Raw genomic sequence first — 24,029 nt, 5'->3', positions numbered from 1 at the left:
ATCGAGGCATCCTGAATCGACCCCAACCCTGTAATACAGTGTTAGATTCAGAGCATGTGGAACTGGGCTGCTTTTATAAAGCATTGCTTCTCTCTGGGTTTTGGAATCTACCATATATCCTTGAAAAGGTTCTGTTGGGTTCTAACAGAAATGAAAAAGACTGGAACCTCTTTACAGTTAAATTTAGCAGCTTGCACAACGACCAAATTCTAATTTAAATTTTTCCTAAATGCATTTAGTGTACAGTGGGGAGTCTTATGGAAAAGTTAATGAATCTGTGCTCTTTGTTTTAATTTGTATCAATAAATGAAGAATTAAACAAACCACTTGATGGTGTTATTATCATACAGAGTCATGGTTAATCCTTTGATTCACATCTGAATTTTTCCACAGGGACCTCAGCGAAATTAAAAAGGTCCGCTATACAATTAGATTTTATTATTTTGAATGACTCCCGTGATAATGGAGGGAAGTAAAGTGTCCAAATGAAACGAAAACAAGGATGACTTGTTAAAACATATGACCGCTTTTTGTATTATGTTGGTATTTTGTCACAGTATCACAGTCTAAGTTAAAAATTAAAATCATGCTTGATGTTCCTTTGCACGACTTTTCTAAAAGCTTAACAGTGTCAATATTAGTGTCAGGATATCAATACTTGTGTTTGTGAGTGCATGTATGCGCAAGTGTGCATGTTTGTGTAATATTTGCATGAACTAAATCCCAGTTCTCCACAATAGTGCCTGCTGCCGTTCATTGAAATACTGATTGTCATCTTTGTTGAGAAATATTTCAGTGAGAAATGGTCCCTGACTACTGTAATACAGAAAAATGATGGGACAGAAGCTCACGAGAGCTTGTGTGAGCCAAATGCCCTCTTTTACTCTTGAAAAATTAAACTTAATTATCTTTTTTAAAAATTGGATGATCAAGGAACCTCTGACTGATATTTGTTTGATCTTGACTGAAGTAAACAACATGAAATCTCCATAGACAATGAGGTGTAACAGGGTAAAATATATTTAGATGTTTGGCATACATTGGCCTTGACTCCTAAAAGACAAAGACAAAAATGTGGTGAAAAGTAAATCTGGGATGAACATCCAGCTAGTGGCTTATAACTCAACATTCTCTCTTGTTTAAACTGATACTTTAAAACTAGCAAGTTAAGAACTCCTCTTTGTTGATGATGCCTGTGCTTATATTTCAAGATCCTTCTAAGGATTGCTTTCATTTCTTGTGAATATATTCCAATATTTAGCGGCGTCTTCAGAATCAAATCAATCCAAATATAGCTGAATATACAAAGAAGTGTAGTGGATTTAGAGCTGACTCTACTGTGCTGTGTGCCTAAGGATTCCTCTTCTCTCAGCAAGAATAAAGCTTCACTCCAAAAAAATTAAGTATCTCCTAAAATACATTTTAATTTATCATATTATGGCATTGGCATTGCAATCTGTGTAACTGGTGCATGTTATAATCAGAACCGCAAATGGACTGGTGGAGAAAACAAAACAGGATTCCCCATCATGGCTACATTCATATTGGAAACACTTCATTCTTTCCATTAAGCAGCAGCCCCACTGCTCTAATGCCCTGGCTTTACAGCAGTCACATACACACACCCTCTGCTTCTCACAGTCATTGCTATTCCTTCACACCTCAGCTCCTCTCACTATGGAGAGCATATGAAATGGTTCAACTCTGTGATTAAAACGGAAAACGAAATCAAGATTTGTGATTAGACTCTCACTAAAAAAATAAAAAGTGTGTCAATCGCCTTCTGTTGACTTTTGAATCAAATTTTGCCTTCATTATAGCCCATTGGCCTGTTCTACCTGCACCTTTAACCAATATATTTTGTCAGGAAATGACTGAAATAGCTTTAACAATTGGGCTACTTTTTGAGAATGTATTTTCTTGGCACTGAGGTTCTTCTTTGCTCACCCTGGTTACATCTTACGTCCTCATACTGTAACTCAGCTCACGTTAACATGACCTATATGGATGTAAAGTCAGCCTTAATAAATGATTCATGCTCCTCTCATGATCTGCTTTCTATATAAAGGTTAGAGTAAGTCTTGTAAAGACAATATGTCTGGTGTTTAAAAAGTGGCAGGTGACTGTTTCTCTCTGTCCTACGTGGCAGTGTGAACCAATAAACAGGGAATGCATTATGTTGTCCAGGTCAGCGGGTAACAGTCAGCAAACTAAACTCAGTTCATAGAATTTGTGGGATGCTACAGACATCTTAAACATAAACGTGATGCACAAAGGTCCTTACATCATAATGCATTTACACAGCACTCATGGGTATGCACAGAGAGGAGTGGTTCTGCTATCATGCGACTACTGTGGATACCTTCATGGGTGCATGTTTCTGTGTGTGAGCAAGCAGACGTTCCCCACCCAATTAACAAATCACTGCTTAGCTGTTGCCAGCCTTGGAGGACCACTGCTGTCACCATGGAAACTAAATGTATCTATGATCCTGAAGATTCTTTTCCATACCTGCATGTGTCTTTTGTACGTGTGCTCATGCATGGGTTTTTATCACTTATGGCATTTTTGACTGATTATTGGTAACTTAACCTTGTTGTATTTATTCAGTGTTATTAGAGCTTATCTAGGTGATTTGAGGAACAAAGTAGAGATTGATAATTCTCCTGCTTTCAGTACTATACATCCATTACTTTAATCGCGTGATCTCATTGGCTGCTTTTATTGTTGGTCAAATGAAGGCCAATGCATGCTAAACATCTGTTGATGAAACCTAAACTCTATGTCAGTAAGCTGGAAACATAAAAATACAAGAGGGTTTAGTCGTTTCTTAAATATGATGGACAAGCAACTCATCATCTTTTTTATGTAACTGTTGGGTGCATGCATGCTTCATAAATGCAGCAGTCTAGATTGTTACTGGTGGCTATTTTGTTAGCCTGTATCAAAAACTCTTGGTTCACCACTAACATTATTTAAAAATTATACAGAAGTGCGAAGACGTGCTCTACTGGCAGAGATCTGAATGTATCATCCACTCTCAGTGAGACATATGACATAGGAGGGATTAGGTAAAATACTGTTGAAAAGAAAAAAAAAAGGAGCAGTCACGTTAATGGATGATGATGCAGCAGAGCTTCTGATAACTCCAGCCTCTGTGCCAAGACACTGAACCTTATACAAGATTACTTTTCACGTAAGATTATCACACAGCAGACTAGCAAATCACTTATTTCTATAAGAACTTTCTCTTATCTATATAAAAATAAATCAGGTTAGACAATCTCAAAAGTGTGTTTACATGAATTCGCCTACTAGTAGATCACTCATTAATCTTCATACTCTCTCACACACATATGCAGACATGCACACCCCTACGAATGCAAATGACTAAGGCCAGGTTTGGAATGGAGGCACGAGTAAGTAGCTATAGCTTCTAGGTCCTCTTCTGTATCTCCAAGACTACAAAATGAACTGGGACTCGGTAATGGGAAAGTGGTGGCAGGGCTGTTTTTTTGTTTGTTTTGTTTTTTCCTGGAGCATATAGGGATAACTCACTGCAGTTATAAACCATCATTTAGTTGGTTTACACCAGTTACAACCACAGCTCACTATCTCTGATGACTTCTTTGAACAGACCCATTGGCTACTTGGGAGTGCTGCTTTGTTTTGTGGGTGTGGAATACCGCTAATAGGAATGAACTGAAGGAGGGGCAGTGACATTCTCCAATTTAGAAAAGTTTTTCTCCAGAGTATTTACCACACATGTTCACCCAGAGCTCAGAGCCAACGGCACGCTCAGGTAATCTGTGAATTGTTTCAGTGAGACCTTTTGTCTCTTTCTCTTCCTTTGTCTCTGGCTTATAGAGTGTGTTAGCCTGTCTGGTGTCTATATCACAAACACTCTGTCTCCAGCTTCCTCTTTGTTTCTGCTTCACTTGTGCCTCAGAGGTTTTTTATCCAAAGTGTTCTGACGCCTCTCCACCTTTGATCTGCGTGCCATCTCAGGTCCTATGTGATTCTCGTGAGATATCCCACGAATTCCTTCAAGGGGAAACAGACAGTTCTGGCCAGCATTTTCTGGGCTGCTTCTAAATGGTTAGTGCCCCTCTGGTAATTTTTATTAACAATGCGCTTTGGGCTTCCACCAGCTAGCAGGCGCTCAGAGGACTGGTGTCAGAGATGTCACGGAGGTGCTCATCGTCATCTGTATCGGCATCGATGTATTTGCTGATGGAGGAGTCGTGGAAGGTGAAGACAGTAGGAGCCAGGGTGGTGTCTTCTGGAGACTTGGGTGGGGTCCTGCTACTGGCAGTGGTATAGACGGAAACTTCAGGCTTAACAGAGAGTGGTCAGACATGACCGAGCTGTCTGAGAGTGGGGACAGCCCTGACTCACCCTCGCTGCGGCAGCTTCCTTTGGGAATAAGGCCTTTTGAGTAGTTCCAGAAAGAAGAATTCCTTGAATTCCTGGCATAGGTTTCGTGACAGACACGGGATCAGCATGGCTCACGCTCCCCTGTGTTTGATGCCTGTTTTTGTGCCGACATGCTGAGACAAAGCTGTAGCTGGACTGTATGAAAAGCGATTGCTTTCCTGAAGACCAGGTCGATTGCTGGACTGTGGGGAAGCGATACTCTCCTGAAAGTCTGTTGACAACTGCAATAGCTGTCAATGCTGGACAGCTTTTCATGTCCCCCACTCCGTCCCTGCTCCTAGCACCGGTGGTCCGTGATCTTGGATGCTGCCAGCTCTATCTCGTCCCTCTGTTTGCGCCACTCTGGAGCCTCTTTCTTTAGCGAAGTTGGTTTGACTGTGTCTTTCCATCTGGTTGTACATCTCCTCTAGCTTCTGGGCGTTTAGCCTCTGGGACTGGTGGCTCGGGCCTTGCTGGGAGAGCCTAACTCCTGGGCATTGAACGAACGTTTGAGCTTGTCTCTGATGCAGCTCTCTTAGGGGTCCATTTCCATCGACTCGGAGAGAGGTGGTTGTCATGAGGCCTCTCGCTTTCTCCACCACCACATCCATCAGTTCTGCACTGCGAGCAAACGCCTCTTTCAAGTTCATTGAGACAATGCTACCGTTTCTTTTTGCCCTCTCTAGTGCCTCTCTTCTTTTAAGTGCTTTTTCTTGCCTCTTCTGCTCCTTGTAAAATTCAGAGAAGTTATTTACAATAATGGGAATAGGTAGGGCAATTACAAGTACTCCAGCTATGCAGCATAAGCCCCCTACGATCTTTCCCAAGAGAGTTTTGGGGTAGATGTCTCCATAGCCTACTGTGGTCATAGTAATAGTAGCCCACCAGAAAGAAGCTGGAATGCTTTTAAACTTTGTATCCTCCTCATCCTTCTCAGCAAAGAATACCAGACTGGAGAAGATCATGATACCCATGGCCAGGAAAAGAATGAGCAGACCCAGCTCATTGTAACTCCTTCTTAGGGTGAAGCCAGAGACTGAAGACCTGTGGAGGACGAGCAGCTTCAAAATACGTAGAATACGCATGATCCGAAAAATCTGAACCACACGCCGTACGTTCTGAAACTGTAACACACTCTTGTTGCGATTCTGTCAGGAAGATGGTGACGTAGTAGGGGCAGGATGGCCAGCAGTCAATGACGTTCAGAGGACCCTTGAAGAACTTCCACTATTGGGGGAAGGAACGAGACAGTATTCCATGTGAACCAGCAAACAACCGCTCACGTGGGCCAGTGTGGGTGGTCTGTCGACTGACCAACTCCGTGTCCTGCAGCTCTGGGAGTGTTCAGAGACAGAGCAATGGTGGATAGCACGATGAAGAGGATGGAGATGATGGCCAAGATCTGAAAGACAAAATTAAGAAACGTGATGTGAGTAAGGCTTGCAGGGACCAGAAAACCAAGGCATTCATTGGTGTTTAGTTTTAATTAAGAGACAGAAGACACTCAGACAGGCTAAACACAGACACAAGAATTCTCCTACAACTGATCTGTCAAGTACCTGGATAAATTGTTAGAACTTGAACTGTTTTAAAGTTTTCAAGTGTTTAAAGTCAACGTTGATTTACATTTTCAGTCTACTGCACTTTGTTTAATTTTTTTGTTATATTATATATTGTTATAAACTTATCCACAGTACTGTGTAAAAAGTTTTGTCAAGTATGAACATAAGCATAAATTTCCCTTTAGATTAGACAATAATTCCCTGCACGAATAAAAGACCCACCTCCTGCGAGTTTATGAAAGGTTTGGATTGCAGTGTAAAGTGCTGGCGCTAAGTGCATGCCAATAACATTCCAGTCAAAATAAACTTTCAATAAATGCCTGACTGAGTGTGTGATTGGCTGAGCGCTAATGGATTGGACAACTTGAACTACTTATATATTCATGTTTCACTTATCAGGCTTATGCACATGAATGAGTGTGCTTGAGTGGATAATGTTTAATACTAATAATGTTTGGCAGTAAACAAGAAACAAAGCATCACATATTCCGCCTGTTAATATATTCTCTAAAGTGTCAAGATGTCAAATATTTAATAAAGAAAACAAAAAGTAATTCAGCCTTGATTGTGTTTTGGTGGATACAGGGATTTTTTTAAAAAGTCAAATTCAATTACTTTTTTAAAAAACTAGAGTTGGGCTCTTGACTGCTTTCCTCTGCACTAATATTTGCATGCTCAGATAATTAAGACGATTTACACACTGCTGACTATACTCACTACCCACCAAATCCCTGATGTGGTGAATGTTAGATGAAAATCCTTCAATTTTAATAGTAGAATTAGGGTCAAGCATTATCCTTACACTAATTTACACTGTTCTCACCTTCTAATGGCCCCTCTAGATTCAGAACGAAGGAACCTCACTACCTGTCGCTTGACATCTCCGTGACATAAAAATAAACACTATATAGTCACATCAGTGCAGAATGTCCCCACAATCCACTGCACTATGATGCTGATGATTCACAGTACGCAGTACAAAGAACTGGGAAGTCTGTCAGAAAACAGCACCCTGCAACACACACACACACACACAACACACACACACACACACACACACACACACACACACACACACACACACACACACACATGCACACACACTACCCAACCCACACTCCACCAATCATGCTAACAAGCAAGTACGTGGTGGCAGACTACACCTCTTTTAGCACTGTTTGACAGCTCCCCCCGTCAACCAGTATTCATTGTGTAAACAAAAAGAAAAAAAAATTGCTGCATTTGCTTTGAAGTGTATTTTTCTTGTAGCTCGAGCAGGTTTGTTCTGAGCAAGTGACTGCTCCAAGACAGTATAAGATAGTAAGAAATACTTGAGAAAATGTTGCACTGTAATATCCAAACAACCCTCAGTTCAGATCAAAGAAACTTGTATCAATTACTGAAATGATTTTATGTCTGGCTTTGTTTCTATAAATGTAAATTTACTGATGTCACAGATGTCGCAGCCTAAAGGTCAGTTTGGAAAAATCCTATAAAAACATACTCTTACAAGGCGGTTTTATTTTATTTCATGCAATTTGGGTAAATGACCCTTTAAACGTTCGACACTGGGAAGTCTATCGAGCTACTACTTGTGCTACATATTAAAATTTTAAAATGGTTTCATTTCATAATTCTTACAAAAATATCCAAGTTGGACATTGGCTACTCCTGTGTGCATTTCATTGATAACAGTTTTACAAAAAGTCCCCAGCTTTCCTTTAAAATTGAGGATCAAGGGCACAAATTCAGCGGTTCTCTCATTATCTGAATGCTGAAGTATGAGAGGAGAGCTCCTGCCTGACCTGAGCGACGATGAGTCACAGAGGCACATGATCCAGCAGCGTCTATTGTGTGCACTTATCATAGCCTAACATATGCTCTGATACTCTGGTTCACAACAACTGTAATGCTTCAAGACTGATATCTTTCAACTAAGTGTTACACATTCTGATTCCTGACTTGACAACTTTGGTTTTTGTGCAACTGTCTCCATAATCCAAAGCAGAATGCGCTTTTGTGGGGACCTTGGAGTTGAAGGTAATGTGACAGATGAACATTTTTCCTTCAGTGGACCGAGAAGCAGGATTTACTTGGTGAACTATACTCTGCAGTTGTTATATTAACCCGACATGACTCCAAATCCAAACAGCACAACTTAGAGGATGAGTAGGAGGTTGTAGCTAGAACACTGAGTCTGTTTTGGCAATAGCCCACACGAAAGAGGTTAGGATGTTACATGAAGACATAAATCATAGAATAGTTTAAATACTTTCTCGAAAATCAGTGCACCTTAGAGTGGGACTAGATGCGCTGTGTAATATTTAACATAGATCAGCCTGAAATGTCAGCTTGATTTATCTTTAATGATCAAACAAAGCAAAAATAGCATTTTCTTCATCGTACTCTTGTTAAGCTCGATCAAAACCTCACAGAAGAACTGGACCTGCTGGGTAAACAAAACAATCTCCCATGTAAATAAACAGGCTGGGAGGGGGCACTTGATGCAGGCTTTCACCATAGATCGTCCAGAGGAAATGAAGACACGCTGACAGCAAAGGGACAGTAGCAGAGGTTGCTAGACAGTGATTGACAGTAAGGGCCTTGACAATGGTCTAATAATTTGGACTTGTGAGAGTGAAAGTGATGGCTAAAAAGGCCACCTTATCTATGACCAATCAGAGCAGGAGGACACTGTTGCCATAGCATCATGGCAGACGTGAATAATGACCCTTTCTGTTTATTTTCCTCCCTCTGTGCTCCTCGCCCCCTGCCCTGGAGAAAATCTATTTGAATCAAACACTTGAGGAGGTGCTGGGTCTAGAGAGTGAGGTGGAGCTGACAAGGACAGCACACAAGTGAACAGGTAGAAGGGATGCAGGAAAATTATGATGCCATTAAAGGGAAAATTATTTGTATAACTTAAATAACAGGGCATATTGCTTGTGTTTGCTATGTCTTCAAAAACACGACGTATTAAAGTTCACTCACTGGCTAGCAGACACAACAGAACTGTAATGAGCCAGAAAACAGATTGAGACCCACCGCCACACTTGAAGTCAGGGAAGGTTGTCGAAATGGAAGAGGAGGACAAAAAAGAGCAGAAGTAATAGGATTGGGAAGCTATAAAAAGGTCGCTAATGAAGGCTGCTGTGTAACGGTATGGCTACGAGGTTAAGTTCCACTAGGACACCCTGCACATTTCCCACCGGTCCATGTCCCTGTTGCCTCTACCCACTGTGTGCCCTCTCCAACCCTGCTTTGCTTGACTTTATTGCTTTCCTTCCTTGTTTAATGTCACGGGGCACTAATTTCATAAAACTATTAAACTCCAAATTCAAGATAAACCTTTCGGTGCTCATAAAGGAGACGGTAAACAAACACATGGCGAGGAAAAGGTTGAATGAAGCTCCAGACATAATTCGAATGGCACCACCAGAATCACAGACTATTAATAGACTCTCAGTGGACCCAGCGGCCCACATAACAAAACAGATGTTTAAACTGACCACGCCCAAGATTATGTCCTCATGCCTTGCAGTTTCCCTGTGATGAACACTCAATTAACGCGATTTGATTATACTGACACACACACAAAAAAGACTACCAGTGACTGATCACTGGCAGCTTAATAAAGGAAAGAAGAGATGATTGGAGGGGAATATTTATGTCTAGAAGAGAGGAGAAAACAACTATATGTGCAAGAAGTAGAGAGAGGGAGAGAGAGCAGATTGACAGGAAATCCCACTGTGACACTCAACAAAGCCAGATCACACTGGTTTGTGTCTCTCATGGCACATTGTCGTGTGGCTCCGTCGACACAACAGTCCACACAGAGCAGGACAAGGTGACACCAGCCCTCATTAGGCTGTTTGAGAAGATGTCCCGGACACCACTGGTGTGAAGGAGGCTCTCAAAACTCATCCAAACGCTTGTGTGAGAGAGACATTTTGTCATATGGAAATAAGGAATTTAGACATGATATTCGTTGCACAGGGAATTTTCACGATGCATACATCAAGGCAACTTCTGCTCCCCAGAGACATGAACATTTGGGACTTGAAAAAGGTAAACATATTCTCTTACAATGGTTTCTGGACATCCTACTGTACTTGTAGCCCATTTGCTGTTTGCTTCACCACCAGCTCGAATGCAGATTCAATGGCCTGGTTTTATGTTGGCTGTGTCCCAGCAGCTGTGATTAATTTTCTTTGTGCTACATTGGTTTTGTCAGGGTCGGGTCCATTCATCTGTCTATGCCACACTCATCCAACTAGGAAAAACCCTGAACTGAGACTCGAGTAAAATGAGCAATATCTATAAATCAGACTTTAACCATAAAATCACTGAATGCGAATGTGAGTAAAGAAATTAGTGATCAATGAGGCATCAGCTAATAAACATTATAAAACTGAATTTATGAAAAGTATTATTTTGCAGCAGCATTTTTTTTGGTTGCCTCGAAGCAACAAAAATATGTATGAGACATCAACGATTAAATACACCGATCAGCCACAACTTAAACCAACTGCCTAATATTGTGCAGATTATCCTCCTGCTGTCGGAACAGCTCTAACCCACCAGAGCAAGGACATGGAGACCTCTGGGAGCATCTTCTGATGTCTGGCTCTTTGACATCGGATCCTTTGGGTTCTGTGGGTTACAGGGTGACTCCTCCCTGGATTAGGCTTTTTCCAGCAAATCTCACAGATGCTCGAACAAATTGGAATCTGGGGAGTATGTTGGTTAAGTCAGTGGCTTGGGCTCTTTATTGTTTTCCTTCAGCAATTCTTGAACAATATTTGCACAATGTTTGAGGTGGCAGGCATCAAAAATGCACAAATAAAAGCCAGGATCAAGAATCAAGGTTTCCCAACAGAATGTTGCATTATAATGAGATAATCAGAGGTGCTTTTTTTTCTTTTTAAATTTCACCGTCATTTTGCTTTGCTTTGTTTGGCCTTTCTGTCTGTCTTCTTGTCATTATTTTGCCCTCCGGCTATTTTGCTTTAGCTTTATTTGTCAAAGCACTTTGTAAACCCTTGTTTTTAAAGGTACCATAGGAATAACTTATTATTATACACTTCACTTGTCAGTGGTTTTAATACTGTGACATTTTTCTGGCCAAACCATGAATAATATTAACCCTGTCATGGTCCCTCCTTCCCTGTGCTGCACTCCTGGCCAGCTGTCAATCCTGGCCAATTGGGCACAGCTGCTAAGGGAGGGCAGCTGTACCAGATTGCCAATCAGCACCAGATAAAGCCTGGCTCATCTCACCACTCCTTGCTGGTCCATTGTCCCTGCTGGCTCCATGCCAGCCACACTCTGCCCTGGGCTGCTTCAGCTCTGGACTCTCCCTGCCTGCTCTGTTCCTGGAGCTTCCCCCCCTCTACCCCTGCCGCCGATCCCCGCTGCACTTCCGCAGCATATTTGCAGCCCCGCGCTCCCTGCTGCACGCTCAGCAGCCTCAGTGCCCGCCTCCACTACCCGTTGGCTTTCTAGACTGCCTGCCTCCTTCCCTGTTTGGACTTGTGGGCCGTGAGTTCAGCCGTTTTGTTTAAGTTCAGTCCTTTGCCCATGTAATGGCCTATTTAGTTTACGATTCCTTGTTCTTTTAGTGCTCTGTTTGGTTCTTTGTTAAATTCGTTGTTTTCTGCATGAAGTTTGGTTGCCTTTGTTAGTTCAGAATGTGATTAGAACTTATTTTTAATAAACTCCTTGTTTCTGTCTGTGGTGTCTGCACCCTGGGTCCAAACCCTCCTGTTCCCTGACAAATCCTTCTTTTTGCTTGGATTTAGCTGCTGAATGCACAATTTCTGTAAACTCATCTACTCATTGCCAAGCTTTTATGTGTGTTGTTTGGTCTGCACTGACGGAATTTGAGACTTAGCTCAACACTGGTGTTGCAGAAACCAAAACCATGGGCTGATCGGGTCAACGCTGAACGCTCTGGAGCTTCAGGAAACTGCAAAGTCAGATTTTATTTGTTTGCTCATCACTATGAGTGACCCCTCTGAACTGCACATTTAATTTTCTTCAATCATAAAATACTGGTTATTAGCCTTAAGTGAAAATGTCTGTAAAACCACCACTGTGGACACGAGTAATGATTATGATGTAAAAAGGCAGGCAGCATGAGGACAAGCAGAGAAGATTTATGAAGTGACTCAGTGTGACGGTTACACTTTTACACAGACTCTATCCAGAGTTTGCAAGAGCCAGAGTTAGCCATCCAAGGTGTTAACGATTGTGAAACTTTCCGGGGAGGGATTTGAAGATTGCATTGTAAGCACCTGATGAGTGTTTTAGACCCCTTCTTTGTTTGGACATGGTTGTTCCAGTTTAACATAGATGGTTTCCTTTAGGAGTCTATCAAGTCATCTGTCTTCTCTGATAAGAATGTGTAAATTGTCCTGAAAAGTTGGTTCTCCTGTGTTGTACCACACAGTTGTGGAGGAGCTATAGGTCTTTGGACTTCTAACCAAATTATTGTGTAGCAGTAAAATCCCTGAGTTTATTGAACCAAGATGAGAATGAGTTGTTTTTTTTTTTTTTTTTAATCTCAAATCATCAATGGCCTGCTTGACCATTTCTGATTTCCTTGATATTTTATTTTTATCATTCATTATGGATATATTTTTTTATTTACATTTATGTGAATTTATTTTTAAAAACTGCTGGTTGACCCACTTTCAGCACATTTTTTTTTCTTTTGCACATGGATGACAATATATCAGGAACTGTTAACATTGAAAATGGAAAAACATGCCTATGCTAAAATTTATGTTTTCTTGGGTGTATTTGGAGAACCACGCTATCTAGCAATATTTTTATTTTTACAACTTGTTACGCATATTCACTCAGCTATGAAAGTGAAACAATAATCAAGAATTCATTTTTGGGCATATTAAGTATTTTATGTTTTGTTTTGCATTGTCACACAAATATATGTGGCTCAGAAAATATCACTAGTTGGATTTTGCGTGATTAATTATAATTTAAATGTGAGCTCAAAGATGGGACTTTTAATGATAGCCTCTTTTTTTCATAATTCAACCTATAATCAGAGACTATCTGATCTACTTGTCTTATATTGCAGATTCTGAATTGGCCTGATGAGAAAGGATTTATTGGTAATAGTTCAATTTTTCTTTTGTAAGATAAAAAGTTATTTCTGTCAAAGTTTTCTGCACTGTGTGGTGGGTTAAACAATTTAATTTGAGGTTGATTGAGTCATGTATTAGGTTCAGCCACCCTTGTCGAGGTGCAGCTCAGGTTGGTATTCTTACACTGCACTGAGTCTGGCATCCTACAGTGGCTTCCCAAGTGGCAGCTGAGGAAGTCTCAGGTTCCCAGAGCTCTGGCTGGCACCTTTCTCATTAGCAGCAACAGGAGCATCAGGCACACTGCTGTGCGTTAGCAGTGGAAGCTCCTGCTCCTGTGAGTCCTGGCACTATTGTCTGTTAACTTTGCAAGTACCCACCAAGGGAAACAGATCTGGCCTACATAATAATGACTGCTCTAAAACATCCACACTTGGACTGTGGAGATTTTGGTAAAGGTGTGTCTGTTTTCGGTTGAGTAAATCCAGGTCTTGCTTGATCCCCTGACAGCTGACTTGCTTTCCCATCATCCCTTGAGCCACATTGGAGGCCACAGGGATACTATGCAAAACTCTCCTAGCCTCGACTGCCAGCCACTGTCACCATGACAACCCCCTTGAAGCTCGACAGGAGGTGGCTACGTGGACCTGCCTGTGAAAAGCAAGTCTGACAGTCTCCTTCTCTGTCGCTCCCTCCTCCTTCCTTGTATTCCCGATTTGTACCTTATTCAAAGCTCACCCAGCTTTGAACCATCTGTACCGCTTTAGTCTCCTTTTTTTTTTTCTTCTCATTTGTGTCAGACAGCTCATTGCATTTAAGCATAGGTTTTCAGTTTAGCTGGTTAAAACTGGCCTATGGCACGGTGGCTCCATTACTAAAATCTCATTTATAACCACCGTTATTATTAAAAGGAAAAAGGACTTATAAACACATCTGCGAGACCATCCTCATTTGCAGATGTTTTCACCATGCGCCCCACAGTCACTCTTCTATGATTTGACTGCATTAACATAACCACACTATTGATCTTCATCTTCCTCAAGCTGTTATTGTCGGCGGTCAATAGTATGTGAGTAATAATGCGAGCATTAAATAATGTGGAATGATTCACACCCCTGATTCTGAATGTAGAATGGCTCTGCCTGTGAAAGAGATGGGGTTTCCATGGAGACGGGAGGAGACTGTGTCTTCCACATTTCCCCCAGCATGATAGCTTGACACACACACACACACACACACACACACACACACACACACACACACACACACACACACACACACACACACACACACACACACACACACACACACACACACACACACACACACACACACACACTTGCAGTGGCTCAGCTGTAGTCTCCGCACCCTACATCACTTCTTAACTTTGAACAACAGAGCCTCATCTATCTTAACCTCCCACATCTTGCCAAAATGAATAACGTGTATCTTTTGGCACGTTCTTAGGAGATGCTGTCAGTAGCTGACCTTGCTTCTTTGACATTAAGGCTACTGCACTTCCAGTCTTCTTTAATGTGTCTTATGGATGGGCACCTAAAAATATCATGTGATGGTTAAGGTGTCATTGCTTTGATCTGCCCATGTTTGGAGATCACATTAACATGACTTCTGTGTCTTTTAGACCATGAAATTTTAGCAAAATTCACACTCCTTGACTTCTCTTCTGTGGGAATGTTCCACACATTTGCAATACTTTGTATTTAGCTTAAGATTGGATGTAGACAAGATAATCACATGATTTTCAACAATTAATAATATCCCCGTTTTCATTAAATGTAACTGGCTCATATCTTTTTCTACATTTAATAATTGCCACCTCCCTCCAAAAAACTCCATGTACCTTGAGGTCATAGAAAAGTCTCAGACAATCCATTTTTCTTTCCTCAAACTTTTCCCCTAATCCAGGCAGTGCTTGCATGCACAAAGTGCACCGAAACCCCATTCAGTAAACCACTAATGTAGGTAGGCAATCTATGCTTGCACCATCCATCTCCTGAATGAATCCCACCTCATCTCCGCTCCCTCTCAATTATTCATGCATTTCAGATGAAGAAGAGAATCCAGACTCAGCATCTATATTTAAACTCTGACTGGTCCATGGTGGTTATATAAATAGAAACGGTATAGGGTCTGGTCTGGTACACCAAAGGAAGCTGTTTTCATCAGGAAATACACACGTTTCTAACAGTAGGAAGCAGATGAAAGGCAGGATGATTAAGGCAGAGACTTTACTAGATGGAGGAAGTATCACAGAGCGATAATTGAAATAATGTGTTGTAAAGCCTGACCTCATTCTGCGTCCATTAAAAAGCATGAAAAAAACTTGTCTTTAGCAATAGTGTCTAGTAATATGTTGCCAGAAATGCGAAGCTAGCCTATGTTATTTAAAGGTATCTCTACTATTGTCTATCGATGTATGTATGATGCAGTCCAGTAGTGCATGATCTTTTATTTCTTATGGAAATCGGAGCGCTTCATGGTATACTCTGCAGACACCAGCACAGAAGGAAAAGATAAACATGAGCAGCATTGATTTAAAATGCAAAGAGAGATGCAGACAGAGAAAGATGCACACATAACTCCTCTGCGCACACACAAGTGCACACAGTCATTCAACAATGATGCCTGAATAGAAGGCAGCTGCAAGTCTCACAGAAATGTTACCATGGTGACAGTGAACTTTTAAACCTTTTGGTAATGGCAGCGAATGGGGAGTAAAGAAGAGAAACGAAAGCTGAGAAACAAACGCAGGAGTTGTATGACCTCGACTTAAAGATGCGAATGTCATGTATCCTATTCACGCAGCAGGAACAATATAAAGCAAGATTACGCTTAATCCTGCGCTCAAACACATGCTTACTGCAGATATTCAACGTAGTGACAGCGTAACGGTCCATATTTCACACTTTGTAGCAGCTCAAATCAGTGGCCATTCAGTATCAGCGCGGTTAATCCCTCTGAGAGCTGCTCTCAAATTAACATGCAAATCCTTTAAGTTTTGGTAATTGGACAGCTACAAACACAAGATTTTTTCAACTTAAAACAGCCTCTGTTGTGTTACTCCAGCAGTTCAGTGTAACCACATGTCCTGTTAAAGAGAACATGCAGCTCTGCACCAGAATCAGCGCATTATACATATACGCTGTAATCTAATACAGCATGTAGAATGCTCTGTGCTGAAAGATGTACAGTAAATTAATCTGCGTGAAGATAATCGACTATTTGTTAAATGCCGCCCTCCTTTAGCTATCGTTGCTATGTTTTCATATCGCACATAGGCAGTTCATGATGACAACTGTGATGCATGTAGCACTCAAAATTCTTCTGAATCAGTAGGTTTGATATTTCCAAATGAGAAAGGAAAAAGCAGGTTTCTCATTTAAAGCCTCATTTCTTTGCTGCTGAAATGACACTGTCACTGGCAGACTTTATCAGCTAGTATTTGTAAGCCAGGGAGGCTAACTTTGCTGTTGTTTTTGGTGAATGTGTTATGTGACAAGTTTGGCTGAGTATGCTGGAGTGAAAGAATCCCCAAATTCAGTAAAAAGGCTCGGCAAGTTTTTAACGCAGAGCAATGACGGTGTGAATAGGAACAAAAGCTTCAAATTCATACTAAATCAAAAGTGACCAGTTATTATTCTTTGAATATTAGTGCTCTGTGAATCTCAGTCAAATTACTCAGATAAATTGAGAGAAAAATAGAAAATGACTTTTTTATTTGTGGAAAGGACCCAAATGATTCCAAAAAGTAGCCAAGTTCCGATCTAGTTGTGTTAATTTGTCACCTGATAAAATGCAATAAAGGCTCAATTTGAGAGAAAAGAATACCATATTTGGTTACTACGTTTGTCAAACATGCTAATATTTGCAAGTTAACCATTTTTAAACATTTTGTCTTTTGTACTTTTGATTTTGAACAAGCATTAAAAAAAGACATAGAACCCAAACTCCACTACAGCCCCACAGACAGCAAAACTAGAGAGGCCTGATGTACCCAGTTATAGGTGCTAAGGCTGGAGAATTACTGACTGAGGTAAGGGTTGGGCAAGCAGTCAATCTGAAAATAGCATTTAATATTAGTAACACCTTAATATGGGAAATATACCGTATGATTTTCGGCGTGAAGTACTAAAAAAAGAAATATGTGTGGTGTAATGATGTTTGTGAAAATGTCATTTTGGTTTATGTGTCGAAACCATGGAAGTATGAAAATGTTCAGCAAGGTGAAAGGCTTCTTGCACCAGTAGTCAAGTGCTCTCTCCATAGTCTCACAATCAGCCATTGGCTTGATGAATGTCTCTCCTTCTCCTTTGTGCATTCGGTCTGCCTCTGGCCTTCACACTTTCCTCAAAGTCACTCATTCGTCTCGTCACACGAAATGCACAGTGCAGTGGAACCCACGAATGACGAACGTTGCAACAAGTGGAGCAGCTTCTGGGGCTTCAAATTTTGATTTATGGACCCTGTTGTTCTGTGAACACGTATAAATATTGAGGACAGGATACGGTGTGTGTGTGTGTGTGTGGGGGGGGGGGGGGTCGCATATCAAGGTAATGGAGACATGGCCTCTCTGCAGGGCCACGGCCAGCAGAGAAAGGAAAAAGGAAGTGCCCTCCATAATTATTGGCACCCTTGGTTAAGATGTGTTCTTTAGCTTCTAATGAATTCATTTTTTTTTTCTAAATAGTATAGGACCAAAATGGAAAAAAAGAGGAAAATCCAACCTTTAATTCAAGTGCATTCATTCAGTGGGGAAAAAATCACACATTAACAAATAATTCTTTTACATCAAATCATGTGTGCCACAATTATTAGCACCGCTGATTTTAATACTTTGTACAGCCCCCTTTTGCCAACAAAACAGCACCTAATCTTCTCCTATAATACATTTTCCAACAATTTTCAGTGTGAGAGTATGCTTCTGCAATAAAAATTGATTTTATTTTAAGGCTTTCAACACATCTTAGCCAGGGGTGCCAATAATTATGGAGGGCGCTGTAACTCTGCTCCATCCAGTAAATTAACTGCGTGGCACATGCATTAAAGATCACCATACACAGTCTATCTCAGCGTTTCAGCAAAAACATACTGGAAAGCTTGTGAGCCACTTCACACAAACAGCTCGAGCTGCACGACAAACTGTAACTGCTGCAACATACAGTATAACTAATGCTCCCTCTGCAGTGAGGTGGTCTCTGTCTTTGTTGACGATGCCCTGTAAACTGTGCTGCTCTGCTGTGCTCCTGCTGCAATGCTCATTTGCAAACTCTCCTGTAACACTGATGCAAACGCTCGCTACTGTTGCTGCCACTCGACCCATCTCGATCTGCAGGGTGAATCTTAGTAGAAGTTTATCATTGACAGCCTTCAGCTCTCGCTCTGCTCAGCCTGCTGTCAGCTTGTGAGGAGTGGAGGATTAGGCTGCACATTCTCTCTTCAAATAAATCCATTCCATGAGGGCTGGATGACCAAAGGAATGATTTGCTATTTCTCTGGACAGTGAACAGTGCATCCATGTGGGCTAACCATGAGATGCGAGGATGTCCATACAGTGCATCCGGAAAGTATTCACAGCGCGTTACCTTTTCCACATTTTGTTATGTTACAGTCTTATACCAAATCGGATTCAATTCATTTTTTCCCTTAAAATTCTACACACAACACCCCATAATGACAACATGAAAAAAGTTTTTTTGAGATTCTTGAAAATTTATTAAAAATAAAAAACTAAGAGACCACATGTACATAAGTATTCACAGCCTTTGCTTAATACTTTGTTGATGCACCTTTGGCAGCAATTACAGCCTCAAGTCTTTTTGAATATGATGCCACAAGCTTGGCACACCTATCTTTGGGCAGTTTTGCCCATTCCTCTTTGCAACACCTCTCAAGCTCCATCAAGTTGGATGGGGAGCGCCGGTGCACAGCCATTTTCAGATCTCTCCAGAGATGCTCAATTGGATTCAAGTCCGGGCTCTGGCTGGGCCACTCAAGGACATTCACAGAGTTGTCCTGAAGCCACTTCTTTGCTATCTTGGCTGTGTGCTTAGGGTCGTTGTCCTGCTGAAAGATGAACCGCCGCCCCAGTTTGAGGTCAAGAGCGCTCTGGAGCAGGTTTTCATCCAGGATGTCTCTGTACATTGCTGCATTCATCTTCCCCTCTATCTTGACTAGTTTCCCAGTTCCTGCTGCTGAAAAACATCCCCACAGCATGATGCTACCGCCACCATGCTTCACTGTAGGGATGGTATTGGCCTGGTGATGAGCAGTGCCTGGTTTCCTCCAAACAAAACGCCTAGCATTCACACCAAAGAGTTCAATCTTTGTCTCATCAGACCAGAGAATTTTTTTGCTGATGGTCTGAGAGTCCTTCAGGTGCCTTTTGGCAAACTCCAGGCGGGCTGCCATGTGCCTTTTACTAAGAAGTGGCTTCCGTCTGGCCACTCTACCAAACAGGCCTGATTTGTGGATTGCTGCAGAGATGGTTGTCCTTCTGGAAGGTTCTCCTCTCTCCACAGAGGAACGCTGGAGCTCTGACAAAGTGACCATGGGGTTCTTAGTCACCTCTCTGACTAAGGCCCTTCTCCCCCGATTGCTCAGTTTAGATGGCCGGCCGGCTCTAGGAAGAGTCCTGGTGGTTCCAAATGTCTTCCATTTACGGATGATGGAGGCCACCGTGCTCATTGGGACCTTCAAAGCAGCAGAAATTTTTCTGTACCCTTCCCCAGACTTGTGCCTCGTCACAATCCTGTTTCGGAGGTCTACAGACAATTCCTTTGACTTCATGCTTGGTTTATGCTCTGACATGCACTGCCAACTGTGGAACCTTATATAGACAGGTGTGTGCCTTTCCAAATCATGTCCAATCAACTGAATTTGCCACAGGTGGACTCCAATTAAGCAGTAGAAGCGTCTCAAGGATGATCAGTGGAAACAGGATGCACATGAGCTCAATTTAGAGCTTCATGGCAAAGGCTGTGAATACTTATGTACATGTAATTTCTTTGTTTTTTATTTTTAATAAATTTGCAAGACTCTCAAAAAAACTTTTTTCATTTTGTCATTATGGGGTGTTATGTGTAGAATTTTAAGGGAAAAAAATAATTGAATCCGATTTGGAATAAGGCTGTAACATAACAAAATGTGGAAAAAGTGAAACGCTGTGAATACTTTCTGGATGCACTGTATGAACACATTATTCACTGTTGATTCTCTCACTGGCTTTTCCTCCTTGTGTCTTCTGTTCTAGATTTGTTCAATGCTAATTCTGAGTGTGCATTCACAGCAAAATCTGTGTTTTGGCAAGTGAATTCCAGCAAGAAGTACTGGACTTTCAAGCAAAACGTCAAGTCACAACTCCCTGTTAGAGTAGCTAGCTTGTATCCTGGAAGACTGTAAGAATTTACATGACAATCATTGAGACAGAGGACAAAACTACTGCCACCAGTCAGCGTGGTGAAATCTTTTCAGTTTGTTTCTTCCCACGTTCCTTGCTGATTGTCAGGAAAGGGAACGTAGTTGCTCAGAGTCTTCAAAATCCTCATTGTTGCTCAAAAGACGTCAACGTTTTACAGCAAACCACGTCTCACGGACTTCTATGATTCAGTGGTTGTTGTGACAGTGACTGACGAGCACTCTCCTCGAAGGGTAGCATTGATTCTGAATATCTGACGCAGAGTTTCAATATTAATCAGTCACTCACAGACTTGCACAGCATTCTTACGTCTGTGGAGGAGACAGCATTTGACTGGACAGTACGACTTCTAGAATTCACTCTGACTGTATAACCCAAAGTACCATCTCTTTAATAAAATATATCATGGTCTTCGCCACTAAAGTGTTCTGTTCTCACAAAGGAAAGAACACCCAGCACGTTATATTTTCATATTAAGGACAGACAAGTTGATCACCATTTTTTTTCCATTGCTGTGCTAAATACTTTCTGATTATTTTCACCATACCTGTCTTTTCATTAAGAAAATGTCACCCAGAGTGGCTTTTTTCCCCCTCTTTTGCAAACCATGACTATCAAGACACCTCGAGATGAGAATAAATTGATAGGATTTCTGTCTTTTTTGACACAGCACTTTGTTTTCTGCTTTCATAGCAGATATCCTTGCTTGTAGGAATGTGGATGATAGGTGCAAGAGTCTCGTCTCTTACAATTTAACCTGGTCTGAAGGTAACCTAAAAATCAAATGGCAAATAATCTGCAGAAAAGTGATTGGAAAAACTTTTTTTATAAACATTGCCTTTTCTGATCATCCACATTAAGTTGTTTGTAGCTTGATGGGAGTTTTAGCAATTAGTCAGAAGCTAGTTGTGTTATTTATTATAACAGCATTTAAACTGTGTGTATTAGTGTACACATACATGTAAACTATTCTGTACATTTTTCAGGTTCTCAAACTTCAATCAACTTAAATGTAATCTTTGTCAATAAGCACATTTCATTACATGCAGTTTAATACTGATGCAATATTCATATACAGAAATACATAATACAGAAATAGCTGTTATTCATAACCCATGTACGTAATCTAAAGGAAACACAAATGATGTCAGCTATGATTCTGTTATGTTTTTTCATAAATACAGCAATATTCTGTGTGTTGTGTGAAGTTCAACCCGAATTAGATAACAACAAATAAATTAGAATTTATTTATAAAGTGGAATGAGGCAAATATTAAAGTGATTGTTCTTGCTGTCATATCAGACCCTGCAGACACAAACCCACACAGTGACTGCCATATCTGTTAGAATTAGAACTTTGCAGAATACCACAATACCATTTACTGAGAGAATATGGTGTTCTTTCCAAAGCCTAAAAGAAAACTGAATATTCAGATATTTGCAAGCACCAGATTTGACTTTCCTCTTAGTCACAAACCTACGACTTAATCTCCTGTTTCTCCTTCTCTGATTTTGCCTTCATGTCACGCAGTAATTCTCTCTTTCATGTTTACAGTCTCCAACTATCCAGATCTCCGTTTTTTTCTCCCCATTTACAGTTCATGCCCCTCAGGGTTCTCTTCTCTCGGATACCGTGATGTCTCAGTGTCTTTCGCTCTGTGCTCACGTAACAGCACGACTTCAAATTGAATGAACAAAGTCGCTTGTCTGGCTTTGCAGAGGCGATGCACAATTCTTGACCGCCTCCCGTGTCTCATCAACTATTCTGCAGCAGTGAAACATACCAAAGCTGTGCCCCAGTGTAAGCCTGAAAAGCTGAGATGACACTCCAGATCCTGATCCATCCACTACAAAATGCATGACGTGACTTATAAAATACTCAGAAACACAACTCAACGACTACGGCATCAAACCTCTGCACATTAACAGTGAATGAACATAAAATATGCAGCGCGGCGTTAAAACTGGTACTGCATATTCCCAAATTCTTTCCGAAACTTCTGTTCGTCATTAACCAGTTATACTGATCAGTTTGTGTAACTGATAGCTGTGAGCTCAATAATATTCGCTGTAGTTTCAGCCTCCTGTCTCTGTTGATACGGACAGAATTTTCAGATTAAATGACAATAACTACTGCCTGGATGGTTGTACAATCACTTCCACTCACCTACTTGTTTGTTTATCTGAATCTGTGTGAAATTTTCTACAAGAGAATTGATTTTGGAGACCTCCTTGACTTTTCCTTCTATTGTTACCATCAGCTCAAATATTCAACTTTCTCTTGACCTGAAGTTACATGATAATGATGCACAATGATGCATTTACCTCCCTGTTTCCATCAGATCAAACATTCATTCTGAAAGGATGATTATCAGGCTTTAGTGGACGTCTGCACTTTATTGAGTGTGAAGCTGTGATTTGATGCATTATTCTTATTGTAACAATCAGACGAGTAGTAGCTGACTTTGAAAACAAAACGATTAAACACTTTCAATTAGAGCTGAAGGTCAGTGAAGGTTTAAACCTTTACTGTTTAAATAACGTTAAATATGCAATAATCAATGATTTTATTTAAACATGGGTGAACTCAGATGGCTCATTCGTAGTAACAACCCCACAGAGAATTTTCACCCTGTAGCTCCCATCAAGGGAGTGTTAGAGCATCTTTCAGCTCATTTACATTTAGTGACTTTGCTCATTTTCTTGGTTGTTTTTTTACAGATGTAGCCAGCAGCTGTTTATTTTAATTTTTTAATTTTATATTTTTTTTACGAGGCATAAGGCTTTCAGAATTAGTACCTTCTTATCAAACATTTCTTCAAGCCAATTTTGATAGACTTGCTTTTCTGTGATGTTATATAATTTATTGTCTTTTATTCTTGCTTATTTATTTACCTATTTATTTATTATTATTATTATCAATATTGTCTTTACGTTTGATTTAATGGCTTTATCGTGTATTTTAAATTATTGTAGTCACTTTCATAAATGTGACGTAACACTTTTTGTACTTTCGTTATTTTTGCCAGTATTGATTGGATTGATTCACTCTGTCAATCTTTTACCATGTTTAACCGTCCACTTTTGCTTCACTGGTCTCTTATTTCTTGTTTGGTCGGATCAACCTTGTGTTGTTGGATGGTCCTTCTAAGTTCTCTTTTTTCCCAGCCTGTCTGCAAACATTCTTCTTCTTCTTCTTCATTATTATCATGATTATTATTAGCTGAATTGGTGGATTGACTGGCTATCTTTGAGCTAAATTCATGTTTTCCAGTGTCACAAAGCTCCCTTTTAACTGGGAAAGATCACCATGGTAACTCGTGCTGCATGACTCACCTGCTAGTTAACTTCAGAGTATCAGATCTGAACTTGTGAGCAATCTGACCACTCTCTAATTGAAAATATGGAGTCATTACAGGATTGTAACATGAAAACAAATAAATGGAGAGCTGGTGTGCTGCATTACATACATAATAACAGATAGAGCTCCCTTTTAATTAAAAGAGATTA

The 24,029-nt window shown here is 40.7% G+C and overlaps 1 protein-coding gene across 1 annotated transcript in view; it reads right to left on the bottom strand.

Moving 5' to 3' along the window:
* Positions 1 to 4,825: 4,825 nt before the first annotated feature.
* Positions 4,826 to 24,029, bottom strand: part of kcnb1 (potassium voltage-gated channel, Shab-related subfamily, member 1) — a 31,172-nt gene continuing 11,968 nt past the window's right edge. The window contains 4 exon segments of the mRNA XM_022189285.2: positions 4,826 to 5,003; positions 5,006 to 5,558; positions 5,560 to 5,755; positions 5,757 to 5,818. Of these exon segments, the coding sequence (XP_022044977.2) occupies positions 4,900 to 5,003; positions 5,006 to 5,558; positions 5,560 to 5,755; positions 5,757 to 5,818 (915 nt within the window). The 3' untranslated portion in view covers positions 4,826 to 4,899.

This window comes from Acanthochromis polyacanthus, chromosome 5 (assembly GCF_021347895.1).
Source record: "Acanthochromis polyacanthus isolate Apoly-LR-REF ecotype Palm Island chromosome 5, KAUST_Apoly_ChrSc, whole genome shotgun sequence".
Lineage (NCBI taxonomy): Eukaryota > Metazoa > Chordata > Actinopteri > Pomacentridae > Acanthochromis > Acanthochromis polyacanthus.
This window is presented reverse-complemented; position numbering and strand designations above follow the sequence as displayed.